This window comes from Varroa jacobsoni, unplaced genomic scaffold (genome assembly GCF_002532875.2).
Source record: "Varroa jacobsoni isolate VJ856 unplaced genomic scaffold, vjacob_1.0 scaffold_551, whole genome shotgun sequence".
In the NCBI taxonomy this organism is placed as follows: Eukaryota; Metazoa; Arthropoda; class Arachnida; order Mesostigmata; family Varroidae; genus Varroa; species Varroa jacobsoni.
Window position 1 is genome coordinate 110,997 of NW_019213453.1, and position 22,723 is coordinate 133,719.

At 40.5% G+C, this 22,723-nt stretch overlaps 2 protein-coding genes across 2 annotated transcripts; both read right to left on the bottom strand.

Annotated features, from left to right (window-relative positions):
- Positions 1-14,290: 14,290 nt before the first annotated feature.
- On the bottom strand, positions 14,291-15,013 carry LOC111261371 (CTD small phosphatase-like protein 1). The gene has a single exon (XM_022834821.2). It carries the CDS (start codon positions 15,011-15,013, stop codon positions 14,291-14,293), a length of 723 nt encoding a protein of 240 aa, XP_022690556.1.
- Positions 15,014-17,044: 2,031 nt separating this feature from the next.
- On the bottom strand, positions 17,045-19,367 carry LOC111261372 (carboxy-terminal domain RNA polymerase II polypeptide A small phosphatase 1). Its single transcript, XM_022834822.2, has one exon. The coding sequence runs from the start codon at positions 18,556-18,558 to the stop codon at positions 17,806-17,808; it is 753 nt and encodes a 250-aa protein (XP_022690557.1). The 5' UTR covers positions 18,559-19,367; the 3' UTR covers positions 17,045-17,805.
- Positions 19,368-22,723: the final 3,356 nt, after the last annotated feature.

The following is a 22,723-nucleotide window of genomic DNA, read 5'->3' on the forward strand; positions in this document are numbered from 1 at the left end:
AAGCGCCCCGCCGTTTTCTTCAGCCGTGCTCTACATGCGGAAACTTTATCACAGACATGCACTCTGTGAAAGGTCTAAGGGACCGAAACTTGAAAGGTTCATAACCCGCTTGTCAAGTCTATGATTCTCCCTTTTTTTTTTCATAAGCCCGCCTTCTCTGTTACTTCTTGGAGTGATCTGTAGTGCGCCGTTTCGGATAACAAGAAGGACAGCAAAAGTAGAGGCAATTAACCAAACTCTGAATGAGGTTAACTGCATAATTATTCATCCGCCTTAAAGGTGCGGCCTGCTTCATCGTTATGGCGTTGGTTAGAGTTCTTGACAAAACCGTTTGCATAGACATATCTCCGTTTGACCCTTTTATTCCGAGCAAGCCAAAGTACATGTCTCGAGTTTTACATTTACTACTGCTGTTACGCACTGTTTCGAAGTCCTAGCAGCTTCCAGGACGAAACGAAATGTAGTACATCCAGTTTAGAACTTAGGCCATTTTTTGCATCCTAAAGCTTTATCTACAAACGCCTTAGTATAACGCTATTACGCTGTTTATCGAGAGCCTAGCAAATAAGAAATGAACATAGAATGCTTTAGAACGTTTAACTTTTTCTATCTACCATTTGTATTTCATTGTCGAAAGAGTCGATATTTCGACAGCGATCAGACAAATCAGTAGGTCGAAAGATTCAGACGCTGTTGCGATATCCGGTTGTGTTATTATTCCTTTAAGAGTTACAAATATTATAATGATAGATACTATAACTTTACAATCAGTTTATAAAGAAGTTACAAGCCGTTGTATCAGTGCTTCGTGCCAGTTGTAAGTATGCTTTATAAGTGAATTAAAACCATCCACGGATAACGGTCCAATGTGAACACAATTGAATTGGCCGTGAAACGTGGTCACACGGGCTATAGGGCTTGATTGTATTGAAGCATTTCGAAGCCAGTTGTATGCCGAAGGTTACGATAAGCCTGGCAGCCATATTTAAGTTCGTCGTGTTTACTGGCAGTCATTGGCAATCGCGGATCTCTTCAGAAACGCTACGCGACGTTAAAAAAAGAAGCCTTAATTTCTTTAGTCATGCGTCCCGATATTCTATTTGAAGAAATGGTATGTCCTGCTTGGACCTATCGCCTATCGCCGATGATTTATGTTACTGATTCGTGGGTCCTCCAAAGCTGGGGATGGGTGAAAAGCGAAAAATTATTACTTTATACCTTGACGAATGAAGTAAATTAGAATAGCGGCAAATGTAAATACAACATGTGACACAACAAGTTAACTCTCTATCCAAAGGATGTCTATTTAATCACATTAAGCCTTTATTATATCTATGCAGTATTTACAATATTCTTCTCTGTCTTCACGCCCATGAAAATGGGCAACTTCAAACATCAATGTATCGAAGATTGCTAAACTGATGGAAAACGACAATTCTATTGGTGCATCGAAGAGCGTCAATGTAGGTCCCACCTGTAGGCAAAAGTTTGATCCGGATGCTATATGACACTTGACCTCCATGGTAGATTATGTAACTTTTTGAAGGCTATAGGGTTATATAGCTTTTTTGACACTGTATAGATGACTGTACATTTAAAATACAACATTGCCAACAGCTGAAAAGCACAGAAACGTGAAAGACCGTTGTTTACGTTTAAGAAGCCATAGCAGAAACTTGGACATTTTGATAGGTATTAGACTGAGCGCTAATACATATCGATCTTAGCACATCGATAATATAGTAAAAAGAGCTTGATTTTCAACGTTAAATCTCAACTCGATTAAAAAAATCTGCTGTAGAACCTTATGTTTGCGGCACTGTGGAGCTCAACGATCCAGCCCGGGTTTCTGTGATGGCAAATAGATTCGTTTCCATAAATGCCGTATACGCTTATCGAACGATGACATCCAGTGTACCATTTTTCTTTTTGGCTAAATGCGTAACGATGCTTTTTGTTGTGCTGACTGTGAAATTTATCACATTTTGACATACCAGATACTTCCACTGACCCTCAATAATGAGTCGTCGCAATTCATTTCCGAACACTAAATGGTTCAAAAGGAAGGTTATTGGCCATCTCGAGCTCTCGCTATTTCAACTTGTTCCCATGGGGTCACCTGTGATGTTACAGAGCTTCGAAAACCCCCCCAGCCAAAGTTGTTGTCGTCGCCAAAATTTGTGGGCCCACGCGACATCTCGTAATTGACCCAGTGGACTCACAGTATGGTCACACAGATTTGTCATACGGACCGTTAAATGGGTCCGCAGAAGGTTAGCAGCTCCGAGTGCTCTGTTAATTTGTCTGCATCTCTAGACGAAACGTAAAGCGGTGACTTATATACCGGCATTGCAAGAGTGACGCTCTAGCTAGATTCTACGGTAGCGAATCTACGGAAAACGGTTATCTAGACAGCTCAGCATTTGGATGAAACTCATCAATCAACGAAAGCAGGAAACATTTATATGCAGCTTATAAGCTAAGTTATTGTTATTATTTTGCGTTTTAAGTTTTATGCGTTTTGGTATCATTGTATAAGAACTCTCAATCGATATAAGTCAGATTACTTGCACGTATTGACTGTTGCGAGACTAACTTGTCTATGGACCAGCTAATGGATCGCCAATTTAGTATCGAGGCGTTTATATCGATCACTATATATTGGCGAAAAGTCGGCTAAGAAGGAAGAACTAACTAAATAGGAAACAGAAACAAACAAAAAACCTTACTCCTACTAATCTCACAAAACGTAACACTTATTCAAAATATAACTTTAGTTCAGCGTCCGCGAACCAAAATATTGCACGCATAGCCTGTGACCTCCTTTAATCGTCTTATGAGCTGTTCGACCGGAAATTAAGGCCGACAAAACGCTGGTTTGATATTTGTGAAATTAGGCTGGCGGCTTCGCAAACCTGCCGGATCTCAATCGAGTTGACGCTAAATATTTCTGTCCACTGATGAATTATAATTATGATATTGTTTTCGGGCAGCTTCAAGGTTTAAAAGATACAATCACAACAGATGGGGTTTATTGCAAAGGGAAGTAAGTTGGCTCGTGGCAACTTGCTTTATCCTAGGTCGTTATCGTTTGTCGTAAGAACTATGTGCCGGTAAGTTGAGGTCTTGGGTTGTTCAATTCACATCCAAACTACTAACAAACGTAGTCTTATACTTGCAGATTATTATTAGTTAGAGACGTTAGCAAACACACGTCTCCGTCACATACCTCAAGGTCAAAGTAGCAAAGTCTGTTGGGAATTGTCTCCAGGTGTTATGGTTGCCCTTGTGATACAGTGTGATCAAATACAAAATTGAAACACGACATATAAAATCAGGAAATCTTCTTAATGATGGCCACACAATAAGTAGACATACCGACAGGTTAATCTAATGAACGTTACGCTGCATTAAATTTCATTTTAGTGCTAATTAGTCCCCTGTCAATGATTTACCTCATGAATTCGTTCTGCAAAATTACAGTATGGCGTGCAAGTACTTTATGATGAGTACTCTATTGAGTATGTTTAATGAAGTGATTTGATGTCTGCTATTTCATGTCTTAGATAGAAATATACACACGACCAACGAAACATTCTACCATTGTTAAACTTAATGTTGTATCTTTGAAACGTATCTTAATGTCCATCAACCACAGTGTTCAGAGCGTCCTGCCAAAGCTATGCTGATCATCTGACTCTACCAGACTGGAAATTCAATGCCCTCATGGCAATTATGCGTACCCTATTATATATTTTTACGCCTATCAAAAGGACACTTTCATCGATCACTGCGCAATCTTGGCAGCAATATCCTATGGCCGATATACATTTAAATTTATAATTACTAGTAATCATCTTATTCGTAGATCAATACACTTTGGTGACATTTAGGAAGGTTATAAAGGTAGATTATCGATTACAAGGATTTTCAGCAGGTATTACGTACGGACCTAGTATGAAAATTATAGGAAAAGATTATCGTAAATAATCTGTGAGTAACAGAAGCTCTAGGATATCATTACATAGGGCACATATGTTTTCTACCTGCACTGATTGCTCCTTGTAACCTGCGGATTAGAACAGCCATCTCGACCGAAAAAATCCATCTGCAATAAGGTATGCCAGTCATTTTGACGCAGACGAACATGCAGTACTCGGCTGCCAACAGTTCCTGTGACTTAGTTAAGGTTGCAAGTTTTTTCTCCAAAAGAGAAGCCATATGATGCCCCACCAAAATAAGCATATCTCACATGAAATTATACATTCAAGCGCCATGAACATTATGCCACACTCTAGCTATAAAATAATATACCTCAATTGCTGTCGATCGTGCTATGGATAATCGACTATTTGCGCGAGCGACTTCAACCCTGATAAATCTCAGTTGTGGTAAACAATAAATCCATTAGGTTGGTTCTATATTAAACACTATCAAATTTAAGTAATTTTTTGTTTGTCGCTATTTCAGAAATGTTTCACGCTAGTCAAAGGAGTCGTCTTGTCCAGCAAAACGTATTCCTCTAAATTCAGCCTTTGTATTAACCTAATGAGACACGTGGCGCCATCTACCCGTCATAGGTAAAACCTTGCCTATCCAAAGCTCAACATCAGCGCGGAAGCTTGTATTTATACAGATTTAATTTAGTTTCCCAAGCGATGAAAATTATTTTTTTTCTTGACATGCTGAATTGAGCATAACGCACTACATTTTTCTACAGCAGCTGTAATTATGTAGACGTTAGAAATATGCCAAACATAAAGCGGCACAGTCTGTCCATTGGTCCATCCAGATAGCATTTGTATGATTTCGGTCGCTGGGAATCGTCTCGTTGTTGTGAGTACTTCGTTCTCTAGCGAATAACAATGAAAATTGACATTACAAGCCGTAACCATTGAATAAGCTCTTGGCTGCGCGCCCCAGATTCTTTACATTTATTTATCCTCGTTTTCGCGTACCCTTCTTACTCAGCTGTTATCAGAGTGCTAACTAACAAATCTATTGGTATACATCCCATATATATTTCTATAGCCGTTCAGTCACTAAAAAAAGGTAAGAGGCCATTTGGAGGCGAGTTCATACTGGCCTCTACTGAGTCGCTTCTCCGGCCTGTGCTTACCATAAGTAAAATACGTTCTCTGCCTCTCTCTCTCTCTCTCTCTCTCTCTCTCTCTCTCTCTCTCTCTCTCTCCTCTCTCTCCTCTCTCTCTCTCTCTCTCTCTCTCTCTCTCTGGCTGCGTTTTCTATATCTTGCCCGTAGAAAGATGTTTTGCGATTGGATATATCCTTTATTGTAATAAGTTGCATCTCTCCTGCCACGTTAGCGGACGTAAAAGGAAGACTGATTACTAGGAGACTTTTGCCTTACTATATCTATATATGGTACGACAAATAAATTGGAATGCCTTGTTTCTAATAAGTACAGTAAATAAAGACAAATCTCTCAAGGAAATTTTGCATGTTTTAGAAGTATTATTTCTGACGGTTACGTTTATTCAATACAACACCTCGACCTAAACTATCAACTAGTAAGTTTCAAAACGGTCTCTTTCTCTTTATCTGCAAATAAGGTTAGGTGTAAAGTGCCGGTACACACAAAAACTTGAAACAGAATTAAATTCTGGATTGATAGTGAAAATTCAAGCTCCCAAAAAAAGTTAGGCTGAAAAGTTAGGACGATGCAGAACAGTTCAATAGGTCTAACCTTTCGAGCTTTATCTTAGCGATATAGAAATTGGGAACTGCTGTTCACCTCTTTAAAGACCTGCTAAATTCTGTATAAAGAATAGCTTTTTGAGCCAGGTTGACTTCCGAGCCCTCTAGGTATGAACTCTATCGGGAAAATGTTGAGAATGACGTAGTGTTTTTCATGATGATGAGTTTGCCGTTTTGTCTCGAAAGGTCTATCTTTCTGCTTGTAGCAACAGTAGCGGATGATCGTATGTCCATCAAAGTCTGTCCAAATTTGAGAGTTTCTACCAGGTGGCTCATTCAACACGTTCTTATTTATTTTAAAATAATCGACTCACTCTGCATACATCATACATAAACTGTGCACGAAGTGAACTTAAGCTTACGGATGTCGGTTGAATACGTTTTCTCTGTAGCAAATTTTCCAGCAGCTTCGGGCCCAGGCCTCAATGCTGTTTATAGAATCATAATCACTTCGTCATTACTTTTCGCGCTTCGTGTCATTGACACCCCGTTCTACGATGCCCCCGGTGTGATCCTACGAACCACATAAGAAATGCAATGACTCACTCGACCGGGGTCGGCATTGTTATTTACTGCTAGCGATAAACGGCCAATCAGAGATAACCAGCCGAAACACCCGTTTTAACCGAAATGTTTGTTTATCTTGTTTTTCCAGTCAGTTGATCCTCCACTTGACGCTGTTTAGCTGACTTTGGATAGTTTGTCTTACATCTAGGACTATCGGATACGTCCAGATATGTCAAACAAGCCCCTATGAACCAAACATTACATGTATGCCCCTCAGAATAGTTTGTCTGAGGTCAAGTAAAAACGGTTCTAGTATTAGTTGTAAACAAAAAAGAGAACGCTGTTATTGGGAGTTCATCACTAGCCGTTAGTTACTGACCGTTTTCTTCGCATAAACAGTTACGACAACCTTTCCGATCAATGCAATTATCGACGGCGTGGCGATTTGTATGGAGAATTTTTTCCTAGAGCTAAGATGGTTCATGCGGATCACTGGAGCTTGAACGATTTATTGTTTCCAATCAAGGTGTTCTAGATAAGCTTTCCAATTAAAATAAAATCGCTAGTTTGAATGTGGGAACTGCCACGAATAGAGGATGGTCCATCGATGTTTTGTGGTTTTCCCATTCTGGACTTGCGGTAGCTTCGTCTAATTTGTGTGAAGGAATAGTGACGCATTATTGACAAAATTTTACTGGGGCTGTAATGAAGGCTGGCACACTCTGGTGCAATAATTCCCAGTGAAGCTCATGGTCGTTCTCGCAAGAATTCAAAGACCATTTGATAAAATGGTGAGCGATTTGTAATCAGTTGCAAGCCTTCACGCTCACCTCCTCCACAGTATGCCTATAAGACATAATTGAACAACTTCATTATTAAATAGAGCATTCGAAATAACTTCAAACTTCTGTTTGGTCCATGTAGTGATGAAGTCATATTTGATTTGAAGTTACTATAAAGAAATAGTTAAAAAAACCGTAAAAAGAAACTTAGGAGAACAGTGTGCTGCCTAACTAATTTATCCGCGCGGAACAGTAGTTTACATCAAAGCGGGAACACTAAGGACTGTCTAAAAAAACAACCTGCCTTTCGTAGGAAGCCCAAAGAGGTGACGGTCGGTGCTGTTAGCAGATCATAAGAATACACAGAAGACCTCCTGAGCAGTTCGAAAAGTGCGTGTGCAGGTCGCGTCTGTCGAAAAGGACAAACGAAATCACTCGGCAGCTAACAGCCATGTAAAAATATAGGCCTGTGTCATGGCTCGTTGAATTTAACAGTTCTTCAATTCGGTCAAGGTGTATCTTTCTTACCATTATAAACAAGAACTAATATTGATGTTAAATGCCGTATCGTACCCGAGAAAGTCCAATTTTGTTCCCTACCGTCATTCGTTGTGTTTACTGTTCGAGGTCGTATTTATAAGAAAAACAAAAAAAAAACCTTATAAAACTAGCGGCACGCTCATTTTTTTCGAAGTTGCAGAGGAGGAATACGATCCTACATGCTCACATGTCAAACAATAAAACCTATTTCTCACGTTTAACTATTGTAATTGAGTTCTAGTATTTAATATTTCAAGCACACCTCTATGTTGAACCTTGTAGGTACATCAAGTTCTTTAATACCCAACCACTATGTATGCAATGTTAATTTCGCAGATAATCCACTCCGGAAACTCACAGTTGCACATGTAGACAGACAGAGTTCTTTAAACACATTTTACATTAACGTACTTATGCGAGAAAGGTAGTATGGTGGATAGCGGTGTAGCATGATGTAGTGAGTGAAACGCGGTTGGCTGTTACGAAGGCAGAGGAACGGCTATCAAAACCATCTACGTTTGTTTGACAGATTATTTCCTGCTCGCTTATATGCGAAACAGACCAAGTATCCCAGGTTATACCTTTACAAGCCGTCTTCAAGATGGTCATCATTACATACGACACAGACGTAATATCCATCGTCCGTCGCCTTCTTTAGCGAATCAGCCATTGCTTTGGCAAAAGCTTCAAACATTGTAAATGCTCCAGCTACAAGGATACGAAAAGTTTCATGGTGTCATACGACGTATTTGAGTTTTAAGTTGATGATCCTTGATCGCCCGTAATATGCCACTATTCTCATGAAACTTTAATGACGTATTACAGTTAATACCGAAATCGTTAATATCGCAACCTAAAGGTAATCTCAGCGGAACAGCGTTTAGGTTGGATAAGCTCATAACTACCCTTGGAGAATTGTAGCTTGCGAGTAATTCGCCATGAACCTGCCAGTCGTTGCCCAGTGCCTGCGTCAGATCTGAGATTGGTCTGGGAGCTTCCTCGGGTTTAATGTGTGTAGCTTTCGGGCGCAGTGTTTGGGCTAACCCAGTATACTGTGTGTCGTTGCGAGGTGGTGCTTAGGGATAATCGACAGACTTTTTTACTGGGCATCAACTGGTGACCCGTTGCGCGGTTGACGTAGTTTTGATGTGTAGGCTTTATTAGTGCGCTAAGACTCTAAAGTTAAACTCTACACAACGTTATGCTCATTATATTATCGTGTGCAAGTACTTCGAGAACGTCTGCTTTCCATATATGGATCATACAATATTCCAGCGTATGTATTTTCATGAAATATTATTATCTTGACCAACTATCGAAGAAAAACGGACGCTGTCTTTTTGTTAGGGAATAGTAAATAAAGCCCTGCTTGATATTTGATTGCGGATGAACTATTCCATACTCTATGTAAGCTCCGATGGTAATGACCTAGTAAGAGGACTAAAAAGCTCTGATCAAAACGGGACGCTGAGGTCACCGTAGACGCAGTGTGAAATACCCGTTGGAACATTAGTTTTAGCACTGCGGTCAGGTAGTCATCGCATACCCGGCAGTACTCACTGCTCAGGTGGCCTCACTGTGTTATCGGAGAAGAACTCGGTAATGCAAGGCGTGATGCCTAAAAGCACTACGATTTGCTTCTTTGAACATTGCATACGAAAGCCAGGCAGCGGCTTCAGCACAATGACCTTATCGGTTATGGTCCTTAATCGTGCTATTATTTCGATAATGGAATTTAATCCATAATGGCTCGTGATGTAAGAGTCGTGAGGTATTCAAAATACATTGTCTTCTATCAGTGTGACTGTCTCAAAACAGCTGGATTTATTTACACGTTTTGTTGCTTATCACTGACGCCAGTGTGGGTCTGGTCGTGTACATATCTATCTTGAATGTAACGAGTGAGTAGTTCATCGTAGACGCCATGATTGCAAAAGTTTTCAAGATGACCTCGATATTTATATTCGAAGATTTTTCAATTTAGCCAAAGTTAGTTGGGTTTCAAGTAATAAGTTACAAGCGTACTTGGCTATTTAGCTGTTGAATTGCACCAAAGTATCGCTCGGTTACGAAAAAAAGATAGTGCTTTCAATAGCTACTATCTTTTTAACGTAACGTATGTTATCGACTACGTTCTACGGACTATGCGTTCCACCCGTTGCTGCAGAAATTTAATTTTCAGAAAATGCTCTTTTTTGGAAACTCCTACAGGTCGCTCCGCTTTCTGGATTGTCTGCTGAGCAATTAGTCTACGCTCTATAGAGAGGATTATCACCCTTTTGTATCTAATTACTATTAGAATATTCACATGGTGTATTATTCAAGCACAAACGATAAACTCACTCGTCATAGTATAGCGACTCATCATTTTCGGGCCATTTGTGATTTTTTTCAGTAGCCGTAATCAATATTAGAACAGTTAAACATGTCGTGCTTCCAGGACAGCAAAGTCTCTCTCGGTATGCTGGTTTCCCATATCGACAAGCCTTGCCTTTCTTGTAATTAAATGTGTACCTTACCATAACATGAAACACAGTGTTTTGCAGCCCGCATGCTGATTCTCAAAGAAGATCGTTTTCTGCTGGAAATCGCTACCAGTATCATGGTGTACAACGTACAGTGTGATTACTGATAGGTCCTACATCAGTGTAAATAGCCTTAAATAATTGACCTTATGACTCTTCCATTCCAGGAACCGCGTTAGTACATTAGCTAGCTGCACCGATTGTTAGATTGGTTGTTAGTCCGGGTTTTATCCGGAAGGGTCTGTGCTGGACAGCTGGAAAAATTTTCTATACCATTATCTATTTCCAAACCAAACGATGGAAAACTTCTCACTTGGCAACGTACCGTATTCTCAAGTTCGCTCCCACTATAATTTGATTCCTTTCTTAATGAATGCAAGTCACAGGCGACTTCAGCGCTGCAAGAACTGCGCAGAACCCTAACGTACTTATGTACTTCCAACTTCCTGACCCATTTTGGGCCGCCACCGTAGCACACCCTATTAAAATAGCTTAGATATGTTAAGTCTATGGCCTTATTAAAGTATCAGGAAACCTGAAGCACAATGTCACGTCAATGGGAATATTTGATATCATTTGGCAACAACATTTGTAAATAACTGTCGAGGCAAAAAACGATTTTACGTAATGTGTGGCATGATAGGGGCAAAATTTTGCGATCCAATGAGATTCGGTCATTTATATGTGAACATCACTGCGCACCTGTGATACAAAAAGGCAAGACCGATGTTCCGAGGTTTATGATTAAGCTCGTTAATCCACAACAAAAAGTCCGTTCAGAGAAATCTTCAACGTTAAAATACATGCTTAACATAGCTCTTTAAAGCTCACACCTCTACAAGATTGGTTTCCAACTTTGCCGATGAAGATGAGGTGCTTTAGCTTGACCATCTCATCGATTCTTTTCGATGGCAGACCCGTCTAGGAATACATCTTCAATACCTGTTTGAAAAACAAAATGATCAAAAGTAATTGGGAGCATCTGCTCTGGGCATTTATGTACCACCATTCAAAGCATCCTATTCGGGCCCTTCATTATAACTTAATCGTAATGCCCCGTGATAATACAGTGGTGAAGTTTTTATCACCAAACTAAGGGATATGTGGCACTCTACGATTGAAACCAAGCATATACACACCTTGTTAAATGCCAGAAGCCAACCACCTAAAGTAATGCTTGGCGGGAGTGTTGGGCTTTAAACTTGAAACATTTATTTAAATAACTTCAACTACCTTGAACTACATAGACCTTACCCGCAGTTCCCAAGTGACCCAAGTCGCGAGCGAAATTTAGATGGTCAGTTGTTATGAATGCTCTCAACGACTCACGACGTTGTGGACCTCGGGTATAGATCTGCCGGACGGCAGACGTTTGACACGTTGATGTTAACCGTCTTCGTGACAGCTTTCGGAGTAACGAATTTGCTTGCTGATATTAAGTATAATTGGTGGTCCAGGTTCAAGTACGCCCACATTTCCTTTCGCGATAGAATTCAGCCGTCCTGGTCTTATCTTAAATTAGGAGATCCCGGTTAGAGAATTTTAAAAAAAGATTTGTCTGTAGCTCCGACTAGCATACAGCCCACGAATATCGACATAAATTGTAGCTTTTTTCTAGTGTAAATACTAACCGTACATAGAGTAGAACATAAATCTCAGAAATTTTACGTCGCACATTGCCACTGATAAAGTGGTTTTCGTGATGACAATTAACAAAACGTGCAACGTGTAACGGTGCAAAAGTTCCACTTTATAGAAAACCGAAGACTCGATTTTGACTTCACACGTTGCTTATTCATTATCATGCCTTATTATTTAACTCCACTCAAGTGAAGTCCAAGAGGGGGACACCGTAGGTTCCGCTTAGCGTTTACTTCCAGACCATTTTTGAACCCACCCAGTAATACCTTTGAACCTCGATTCACTAACGACATGTGACTAAAATTGATTATACGTTTGATCATTGTCGCTTACTTGTTATCTGTTCTAGTCAAATGTGTTATTGATGGACCGAAAACTTGTAGGAACGTGACGCGGCTTATAGCGGCCATTTAAAACCTACTAAGATACTATCTGCTCGCGGTGAATAGGATCCCAGAACAACTGGCCGAAAATGCGATTGATGCCTTAGCTTGCGGTACGAATGGCAGCACTCTATCAGCTTTCTTTAATCATGCGAATCGTGTCACGCTTCCGTGCCGTTAACGGGCCTCTCGTCTTTTTCAACCAATGGCTTAGCCGTGAAAGGGACCATATTGTGACAATATGAAGTGACGAGGCAAGCAGCAGTCGACAGCTATCTCTCTAGCGACCCCTATCTAGAGCAACAGTTCTAGTCGCTCTAGAGTCGCTGATGGCACTCACGTGCTAAATCCAGCTTACAAACTTGGCCATAAATCATCTTAGCCTCTAGTAATCTACTTGACGTTGAATTCGCAAGTATGTTTGAGAAACATCAGTAAATGGGTACTTCCAACTATTTCGAAAATCGCTGAATATTAACACATTGCTGTTGTACAGTTGTTCTGAAAATGCCGCTTCGTAAACGTCAAATGATAATAGAGCATACGTCTGAGAAATGGCAGCACAATTTTACTGCAACACAAACACAAGGGATATTGATATTCTCCGAAGTTGATTTCGTTCAACACTGATCACACCTTAACCTCACGTCTGACACACTCGTTCCAGAATCGAACCGCATCTAATCAGTAGAAGTGATCATACCCATCAAACATCAACGCGGCTAGGGGCGATGAAAAAAAGGATTTCCAGGTCGAATCCTGGAAGCATCCGCTAACGAATCTCGCTCTGTGTTTTGAGGGACGTACGATCTTTGCGGAAGTGGGATCGTCATAACTCCTAGAGAATTCATACTAACCTATACATTTCGATGGATTAATCTTCCTACGTGTCTCTTTAATTCTACAACGTTGGACTTTGCAGAGGCGTGATATCCGTATGACTAGAATACACTTAAGGAATATACGAGGCAAAACTCCTGTTTCCCGTATTGTCGGCTAAGGAAGATTTCCGTGGCACACTCCGGCTGATCCCCGAAGAGTGTCCCAGAGTCTGACTACTATCTTATTCGGGTTTGCGTTTCACAATGCGCAGCTTCATAAGAAACCTATCGAAGGTACGATACGAAGGGCAAATCTAATCAACTCAGCGCATGCCACTGGGGTGGGCCTCTCAATTATTAGCTCTAATGCCCAAAGCAAGTCCCTTAGTTCATTAGCAAAACTTTAGCTCATTCACTCATTGGCCTAACCGCTATAGACGGCAAACGCTTCAATGTAGAGCGAAACAATAGAAAGAAACTCGCTAACGGCATTTCCCACAATATATTCCGCGTTAGGCGTGTTAAAATCGTACTAGTACTGCTATGAAGTAGCAGGCACCTCGCGCAAGAGCGCCGCTATTCCGGACCGTTTTACCTATTAATATACACGCGCGCGCACATTTACACACACACACACACATACCAGGTTTTTGCTTTCCAACTATTATACGTTCGAAAGTTTCACGTGTAGTTTCCAGATGCGGTTTAAAATCCATGGCAATGTCTGAAAGCATTTTTCAGAGTTCTTTTATTTCACGTTTGCGCTAGTTGCGCACGCCAATTATTAGGGAACCTAACCCATTTTTTTCGCAACCCAAATTGCCACACAACTATTGGCAGAGGAAAACCATTTTTGTTAATTCGAAACTTTTTACGCACTGCTGGGTTAAATGAAAAAAAAAATATATATATTTAGAAACATATGTTACTCGCTTGAGCTGTAATTTTTTTTTTATGGTAGTAGCGAGAGTATGCCTTTTACGCGACGATAATGGCAAAAATGTCGATCGAAGCTTGCACGGAACGCTAAAAGCTTCCTCTGCATTTATTCCTGTTAAGGGACGCAATTTGGATGTCTTTTTCATTTTCTTCGACTCGTAAATCATCAAGGAACTCTTAATTGTAACTAAATAGCTTAATATATGGAGACGATAGATAATTTTTCAGAATTGTGTCCTCTTCCCGTTCAATTTTGTATTATGAAGTAGTGCTGTTACGCTATTTTGATGGGGTGCCATTATGATGGTAACAGAGCTGATCGAATGAAAATTGGCGGGGGGTTTTGGCTAATTTTGCCGAATATGGAAAAATCTGGTTCTCTCCACCTCGATATGGAGCTCAGAAGCCGATATAAGCAAATACAATTCAAATCTAAACTACAATATCACCCTGCTAGTTTCCTCTACATCTCGCGTTGTCTCGATAAAATCTTGAAGCCTTTCTCGCCAGCGGGCCGCGTATTTTCTTGCCTTTGGTATAACATTGTCTTCGTTTCGTACCGTCTCGAGAAACGTCAGCAGATGCTTGAGACCCGTATCGTCGGGCTGCCCAAAATATGAATATATTGGCACCCCATTATCGCGTTGCGCCATATAGCTAGCAGGGTGATTGTCCACAATCAGGATACGATTCAATGGCCGGCCCAGAAATTCGAGGTCTTTAACATAGAAGTCCTTAAAGATCGCACAATGCTGTCGGTACAGCCGATGCTTGATTAATTCCTTCGGATCGATTCTATCTAGAATTTTGTCTGCATACATCGGCAACGATGCCGTATATACCGCTAGCTCGAACCACTGGCTAGTGATCCTGAGAAACTCATCAAGGTAAGGCCGAATTTGTATGTAGACGTCGGCCGTCTTCTTGCTCACGGGCAGTTGCAGCTTGAAGCTGAAATCATACACAGGCGGGACAGCATATGTTCCATGAATAAGTGTTTCGTCTAAATCGAGCACGAGGAGGTTTTTTTGCGTATCCTGTGCCGGGGGTAGGAGTGGCTTTTTGCCAATGGGATTTTTTCCGCGGTACTCTTTCTTTTCAGAGGCGGTCAGGATGAACCGATGGCTTAGATGGTTCTCATCAACCTTTGTCGAAAACATCGCTAAGCACCGAATCAAAATTCAACCCCGTCAATAGCACAACGTTATCGGAAAAAACAGACATATTACTTAATGACTTCTGTCTGAAACGGCACCGATATAATCGGTGGCCAGTGTTCCGCTGAAGATGAACGAAGTTGCGATTTATTATTTTTTTTAGGTGCAGTTCGTGATAACAACAGCTTTTCTGCACTCTCGAAGTCGTTCGCTGTATGTACAGTGCCGTATATAGCTTGACGAATCGGAAGCCATACTATATCATTTTCCATTTTATAAATTATTTATGATTGCTACGTGACCTATATATTGAGATCTTTAATCAGAGAGGTCACTGAGATAACATTTCATGATTTAGGCCGTGTTTCGCTCACCATAAAACAGGTATTAGAGGTTGAAAGGGTTGTGTATGGCGGGCCTAACAGCCATTAGTAATCGATGAGTCCGTCGTTCGACTGCACGATAAGCGCCTGCCGACAGTTGAATTAGAAGCGTAAAACAATATGGCAAATATCATTTATTCAAGCATACCCACTATGCGAGACCCAAACGGTGTCTACAAACTATAAACAAAATCATGTCAAAATAGGCTCCGTCAGCGTTTCGATCTTAAATCTATCTAAGTTGTTATATCTGAACATTGAACGACAGTGTCGTGAAACATAATTGAAGATACATGGTTAATCTATTTTGAGGTTTGGTATTCAGTATGAGGCGACGGGCACGCATGAATCGGGATTTAGAATACTGCGTTCAATAGCTTGGTACAATCTAGGACAGTAACGAAATCGTCGAAAAAAAAAATCTGAAGCCTTTTCGATTTTTAAGTTATGCTGCTCCTTACGGACGCGTCGTTCGGTTGGCTGGGAGACCTTCTTTCGTCGAAGCAACCTTAATGGTGAAAATATATTGATCTGCACAGATTCGACAGTGAAGATAACACAACCGTATTAATGTAGCCCATTTGATAGTCCAGTGGGCTCAATACAGGTAAGCAATCACTGAAACAGCACCTACGAGAGAAATGCTCCTTTTCAACTCTATAATGCTATATGTGCTGTGACACTGCCTCGTCTGCATGAAATATCGAATAGTCTATAATGTGGAAACAAGCAACAAGTTGGGTTCGCTCGTAGCGGGACCGTTATGGTTCCGGCGTAGATCTTAGCGCTGAGGGCTAACTGTAGGACATAGACTGTGAAAAAAAAAGCCTATACTATCAATGTTGCGAACATGGCTGCTGTTGCCCCTGTTGTCATTATATGAAACGGGCATTGTGGCTACAATGATAGTTATATAGAATTTAGCCGTTGTCGAGCCAGGATCACCAAAATCATAGTAACGTGTGGTGGCTAACGAATGCTCGTACACCGGAACGCATTATGATGGCCTTTAAGCGGGGGCTAACTTATTATAAAATATATGGCAAGGTCAATTCGTTACCTTCGTTAAGAGGTATTTTCTGATTAGACGTTTGTTTCACATTATATTAAATGTTTGTCGCCTAGTCTGTTTTCGACTATATTCCATGTAATAGAAAACGCTCAATGTTCTAAACGTCCGTGCTTGGATATCGGATGGGAGAGTAATAGCGGTACGCAAATCTGTCTATTCCATGCATTGTAAACACAGCTGATAAATCACGCTCCAGAAACTAAGTTAAGTTGAATGTACCAGATATGTTTAACAACATCTGGAAGATTAGTTCTTGGTTAACTAGATAAACAGTGAGTTGTTCCATTACCTATCGATTTCGTTCGCAACGAAGTAGACAATCAATGACCCGCTGATTCTTCGATCTCAATCGGGCCACGGCTCGATGTCGTTTACTTTTACTTAAAAAAAAAAAAAAACTGTAGCCGATGGTGGCACATGATGCGATGTCATGGAATGACTAACTGGGTTACACCTTTCTCAGTCCATCCCCTCTGTTGCTAGTGGACTTTCTCTTCTCTAGCCGAATGATGACGTTAACTTTCTAACATTTTTCTGTTTGGATAAATCATTGAATTTCGGCGATTGAAGTTACTCAACAAGTGAGTTTACATTACTCGGTTTTATTACGATACAGAGAGGTCATATTTGACAGCCAGAGATGTTCAAGTGTCCTTATAGTCTTATATAATTTAATTGAGACGTAAATAGGCACAACCTATTTGACCCGACTAGGCAAGCGTTTCAGGGCACTGCTTCCAGGAACAAAGCAGTTGATCCGAGTAAACCGGATAGTAAACATCTAAAGCTGGATGCGTTATTATTGATCCATTGTATGTACAACTAGGAAACAAAGAGCCATTCTTACCAATAATAACTGAACAATGACATCATGTATACTTATATTATAAAAGCCAACTAGATAAATATGTAGGGCGGAGATGAATCGGGTCATCTTGTTTCCGCCAAAATCCTCGTTTTTTTCAATTTATTTCCACTTGGCTCTTTGGAGCCCTTTGCTTGATGTCCGGGCGTCATACTGCGCTCAGAATTGTTTCGGGCGCTTTAACTCCCTGAATTCGATTCTTCTGTATGGAATCTAGTTAAACCAGCTCTAGTCAATTACTCTTCAGTGTACCTTATCGGTCTGATGTGTTCATGTATATACAAATAACAATTTTGTACCACGCAGTGCCGTTGATCTAGGTGACCAAGGCTATTTGCTCCGTGTGTTTAGCGTATATCAGCGTAAAGTTGTCTCCCATCGTTTTACAGAGGGTGAGAGCAAGCGCGGACGCAATAAACGTGGAAGATTTAGACGGTTTCTTTTATCGTCGAGTCGTTAGAGTTTTCGTATTTTACTACCAGCTGTCGTCTAGGTTGGTGCCATTTCTTGTCGCCGTGGCCTCCTTTTCGGCGCACGCTTGGAGATACTCCCCAAGTTTTTTTCGCCACCAGACAACATATCGCTGTACACATGGGACGACGTTGTCAACACTACGGAGCAATTGCAGAAAGCTGATCAGATCCCTGAGGCCGTTATCGTCCGGCTGACCGAGATATGAGTAAATTGGTACACCATTATCAGGATGCGCCATATAACTGGCTGGATGGTTATCCACTAAAACCACCCTGGTTAGCGGTCGTCCAAGAAACTCAAGATCTTTAATATAGTGATCTCGATACACACCACAATGATGCCGGTATAGGCGGTGCTTAATCAATCGGTTCGTGTCGATCTTATCGATGATCTGATCAGCATAGATCGGCAATGATGCCGTATAGACTGCCAATTCGAACCATTGACTCGTAATTGAAAGAAATTCGTAGGCGTATGGTCTTGTCTGCACAAAGACATCCTTAACTTTTTTAACGCCGCCGGCCAGATTAAGTTTAAAAGAGAAATCATAATGATTAGGCATTATATAGTGGCTGTTCATGAGCGTTTGATCTAAATCGAGCACGAGCAGGATTTTGTTAGCATCTTGTAGCGACGGAGGGGGGATTAACGGGCGTTTCGGTATCGGGTTCAGGTCACGGTACTCGCGCCGTTCCGCCGCTGTTAGCAGATATTTATAGCTCAGATGATTTTCGTCAATTTTCATTGTCCACATCACAAGTACCCTGAGGCCTAGCTTCGGCCGACGGCACTACGTCGTTCAAAAACAACAACAAAACAACACGCCCATATTCGTATTTAGGAAAAATGCAAAACAGCAGTTCTAAATAGGTATTGAACAATCCGTTCGCGAGGAGACACCGTTCGATTACGTGAGACAACCATTTGAACAGTGACCATGGATGAACGAATCAATCGCTTGATCAGCGTTTTAGCTCGGGCATCGGCGGAGAAATCTACGATCTACCGATGAGCACTGAATAGCGTCGAAAAGGTGTCAAAAGAAATTGCTGGATCTATAAGCAGCTACGCTTAGTAGGTCGACAAGTTCTAATGATGGCCAATGCCCGTCTATCGCAACCAAGTTAACGCAGTCGCTCAGAAGTAAGTTGCGGGGTGGATTTGAGCTCGTTACGGGATAAATGTGTGTGGTCCACGGTACGCGATCAATCGACTATCACTACGTTAAGAATTACGTCTCTTTTTGTAAGCCTGCACCTTCTGCAAAGCTCAACGCGTTCATCAGTGCGATGTCGAGTTTATTCCTGGCTGCATTTGGGGGTGTAAAGCATCGTTCTATCCCAGTTCTAAATACGATCAGAGGGACCAAAATTTAAACATTATAATCGACGTCCCAAAGAACTGACGAAATGTTTCCTCTAAGCATTAATAGTTGTAGACATTAACAAGTCATCTTGATAGCCCAAATCATTTTTGCTTCAAGAGCGATATGGTAAAAGGTATGTTTTTACCTTTTCAAGATGGCGCAGCACTAAGTTGATAACTTCCCGCTGTAACGGACCGGCATCTAACGTATATATTTGTATTAAAACTTAAGTATCGTGTAAGGTAGATTACTAACACCCAGATAACTAAATTCTGACACTTAAAATGAGCTGACTAAGCTACAAAGGATCCATTTTAAATATACCATCGGCCGTACAATATATACTTAGGGCGTATTAGGTGTTTAGCTATATAATATGAATCGAATTTTCAGAATTTGAGCAAATTATTACGCTATGTCATAGATTCATATCTAAAGAACAGTGACTGACCGATTAATGCGACTCAGGCGAAATAAGGTTGGTTAGAAAGAAAATATCATATCCTCACCATTTTAGGTACGCCGCAATTTATCGACAGGTTATTATATAATAAATCAACGATTATTGTGCTCGACGCCCAAGTCTGTCGTTATAAAGTAGCATCATCGAAAAATTCATTCGTATAATTTAAGGCCTATAACGGTGGGATTTCATGGTCGTCAACAGATCGAAGGCGGCCTGGAAACTATAGGCTCTCATCGAGACAAATACCTGATGGTTTTACGAAAAATCAATGTTGTTTGAAAAGGCAAATTTGAGAAATTCAGCTTCAAAGAGCTGTGGTGATTACCTGATCATAGGTAGTTCGGACAGAAGACAAAAATTCTACCATTTACTAACGGGATACTGATTAAAAATGACTACAAACGTCCATAAGTTGTAAGCGTAAGAGGACTCCGATTGACTATAACTGCATAGTAAATTTTTCTGCGTGGGGTTAATTGGGAATAGCATGCCCAAACGCCGATTACGGCGGCTCTGCGTTGGACGCAATCGCCGAAGAATTAGATGACACACATACTCTTTTTCCAGCAATTAACTTATCTATTTTTAGGCACGCCAAATTGTATTCTGAATGAAATGAAACCGATACAGATCCGCAGTGAAGCTTCTGGTGTCTCCAAATATGATCCCTTCATAGAAAAAGGCTAGTAAAACAATCATTCCTAGTCCGTATAAGTTTGCCATCGAATTTTTGAGCTGAACTTGTACTAAGAAGTTACAACCTTCAAGGTAAAATAGCTTATTTCTTAGTGCAATGTGAATCTTAAAGCGGAATCGCTAAATTCGAGGCCAGCGCTCTAGATTACTGAAGTGCGTATGCTATACGCAGCGAAATACGTACTCGCGCAAAAGGACCGAACACAGCCATGTCTAGTCCTTAGGACCCGTAGTCCCTAGGACCACGAAAGAACAGTACTGTATTTCTTTTAATTGTAAAATTTTCGGTAAGCTTGAATAATAGATCTTTTTGAGCGAAGTTTACAAATTATTTCTTATTTTCTTAATGACGTTTCTTACCATATTTCTTCAAAGGTAAGTTTGTATTTGGTTTTTATACTTTTAATAATTAAAGAACCAGCTGATTCGATTTTCGTCTGTTTTTATCTAGCCAGATCTATCCCAATGGTAGAAGAAACAAACAATACATTACGTATGAATTTGTTGAATTGAAATAAAATTGATTAGAAGACTTTTTTTTTTGATGCAACAAAATTTAGCTGTCTTATATTGACTATTTTATTCGATAGAACACAAGATACGACACATGAAATGACCGCGTACAAACGTATACGACGCTTTCAATTTACCTGCATAAAGCCTCACTGATACCAGTGTTGTAGTAGATGAAATATCGTGAAACGTTCAGAATTTGTTATTTTCAGAAATTTAGGTGAGCTTTTGGAAAAATCCACTTTGTTGTTCTATCGGAAAAATCTGACTTAGTCATTTATTAGATCAGGGCTCATATGTGTGGCGCTGCGCTTCATGTAATTCACTCGCCCATTCGGTCCAAACAACCTCAGCTAAACTGGGTTTCTACAAAGCCAGTCCAGTTTCGGGGGATACGAAACTTTAGTCCATTTAGCGTTATGCTATTTCATTTCAAGAAACAAAACGTACATTTAACAGTTTATGCGCTCTAATTGACAAAATTGGCTTTAGAATATTATTGAAAAATGTGCTTTGTTGTAAGAAATGATAATTTCGAAAGGCCTGATATGCCTTGGGAAGCGCTGTATAAACAATAGATGCACATATGAACACAACAAAGTATTCATAAACACAGAGGCAGCTGGGTCTGACCTGTGTTCCCCCGATGACAACTATCGTACTATTAGTATACGGTTAATATATGAACCACGTGGGTGGATCCGTGGTCGGCTTGCAGCTTGGGCCCCATCTCCTAGCGTATGAGAAGCATATCGAATTCCCATTAGATAGGCGTACTATTAATGGACATGTTCTTTTCGTATATGCACACTCAAACCAAGCTACGCCGGCACCATAATAAGTAACCCGTTGACACTCTTGATCCGCCCATCGATCGTGCTCCAATGCTAGTAAGTACCAAAACGTGCCTCATTATCGCCTTTCCTAAATGTAGGAAGTATCCCAAAAACGTATGTGTGTGCATGATCAGAAGCTGTAATTAATTAATATAAAGATACTATTGCATGTACACGGTCGGTATTCAGTCGCTTTCGAATGGCAGCAGGGGGTTGTCGTATCTGCGTCCATATAGTGCACACGTTTATGCGCTGTCTGTCGATAACATACGAACGTAAACTGAAGATAATCGTACAAATGACGGTACCTTCTGTGGAAGGCCCTTTTATCTAGTCTGGTAGGGGACGGTGCATATAGATTTCCCGACAACCCCTGTCTGCTTATATTCCATTGTAGATGGTTTAATAGGGATATCATGGAAATGAAAATATTAATATCAACAGATTGTCGTACTGGCTTTAGAGACTTTTCGAATGATCGAAAGGTTTGACCCTGCAATCTTGATAGATAGATAGATACGAAAAAACTTACATCCAGAGTAAATTATTGGACTTTATGCTGATTGTTATATGGATCATATCTAGTAACTAATATTGGAAGCAAATGAGCCAGCTCCGAAATTTAATTTTCCACTTCAACTAATATTAATTGAAACATTTTAATAAGCTTTTTTTTTTTATTAATCAATTTGATTTATGCAGTTTCAGCTATTAACGGATGAGAGGCTTTCAGAGTAGGAGAACGGCTACAATAATGGCGGCTAATAAAGCCGCTATACTTACCCTTGCGTATATTTGCCAATGATTCAAGTACGTAACTACGGCGCACTGTGTACGAGATTGAAAGTGTTTCCCTAATCTCTTGCTCGGGCTTTTAGGAAAAAGGGCTTCTCCCATCTGTGAAATAGTCGCCAATATCTGTATCTCGTACTCAATTACTATTCCAAATGGAACGAGATTCATCTGGCAACGGGCTGTCTCTTTAAAGCTTTTCTCTCTATTGTTTAATATATGTATTATTCACGACTTGAAATCACACGCG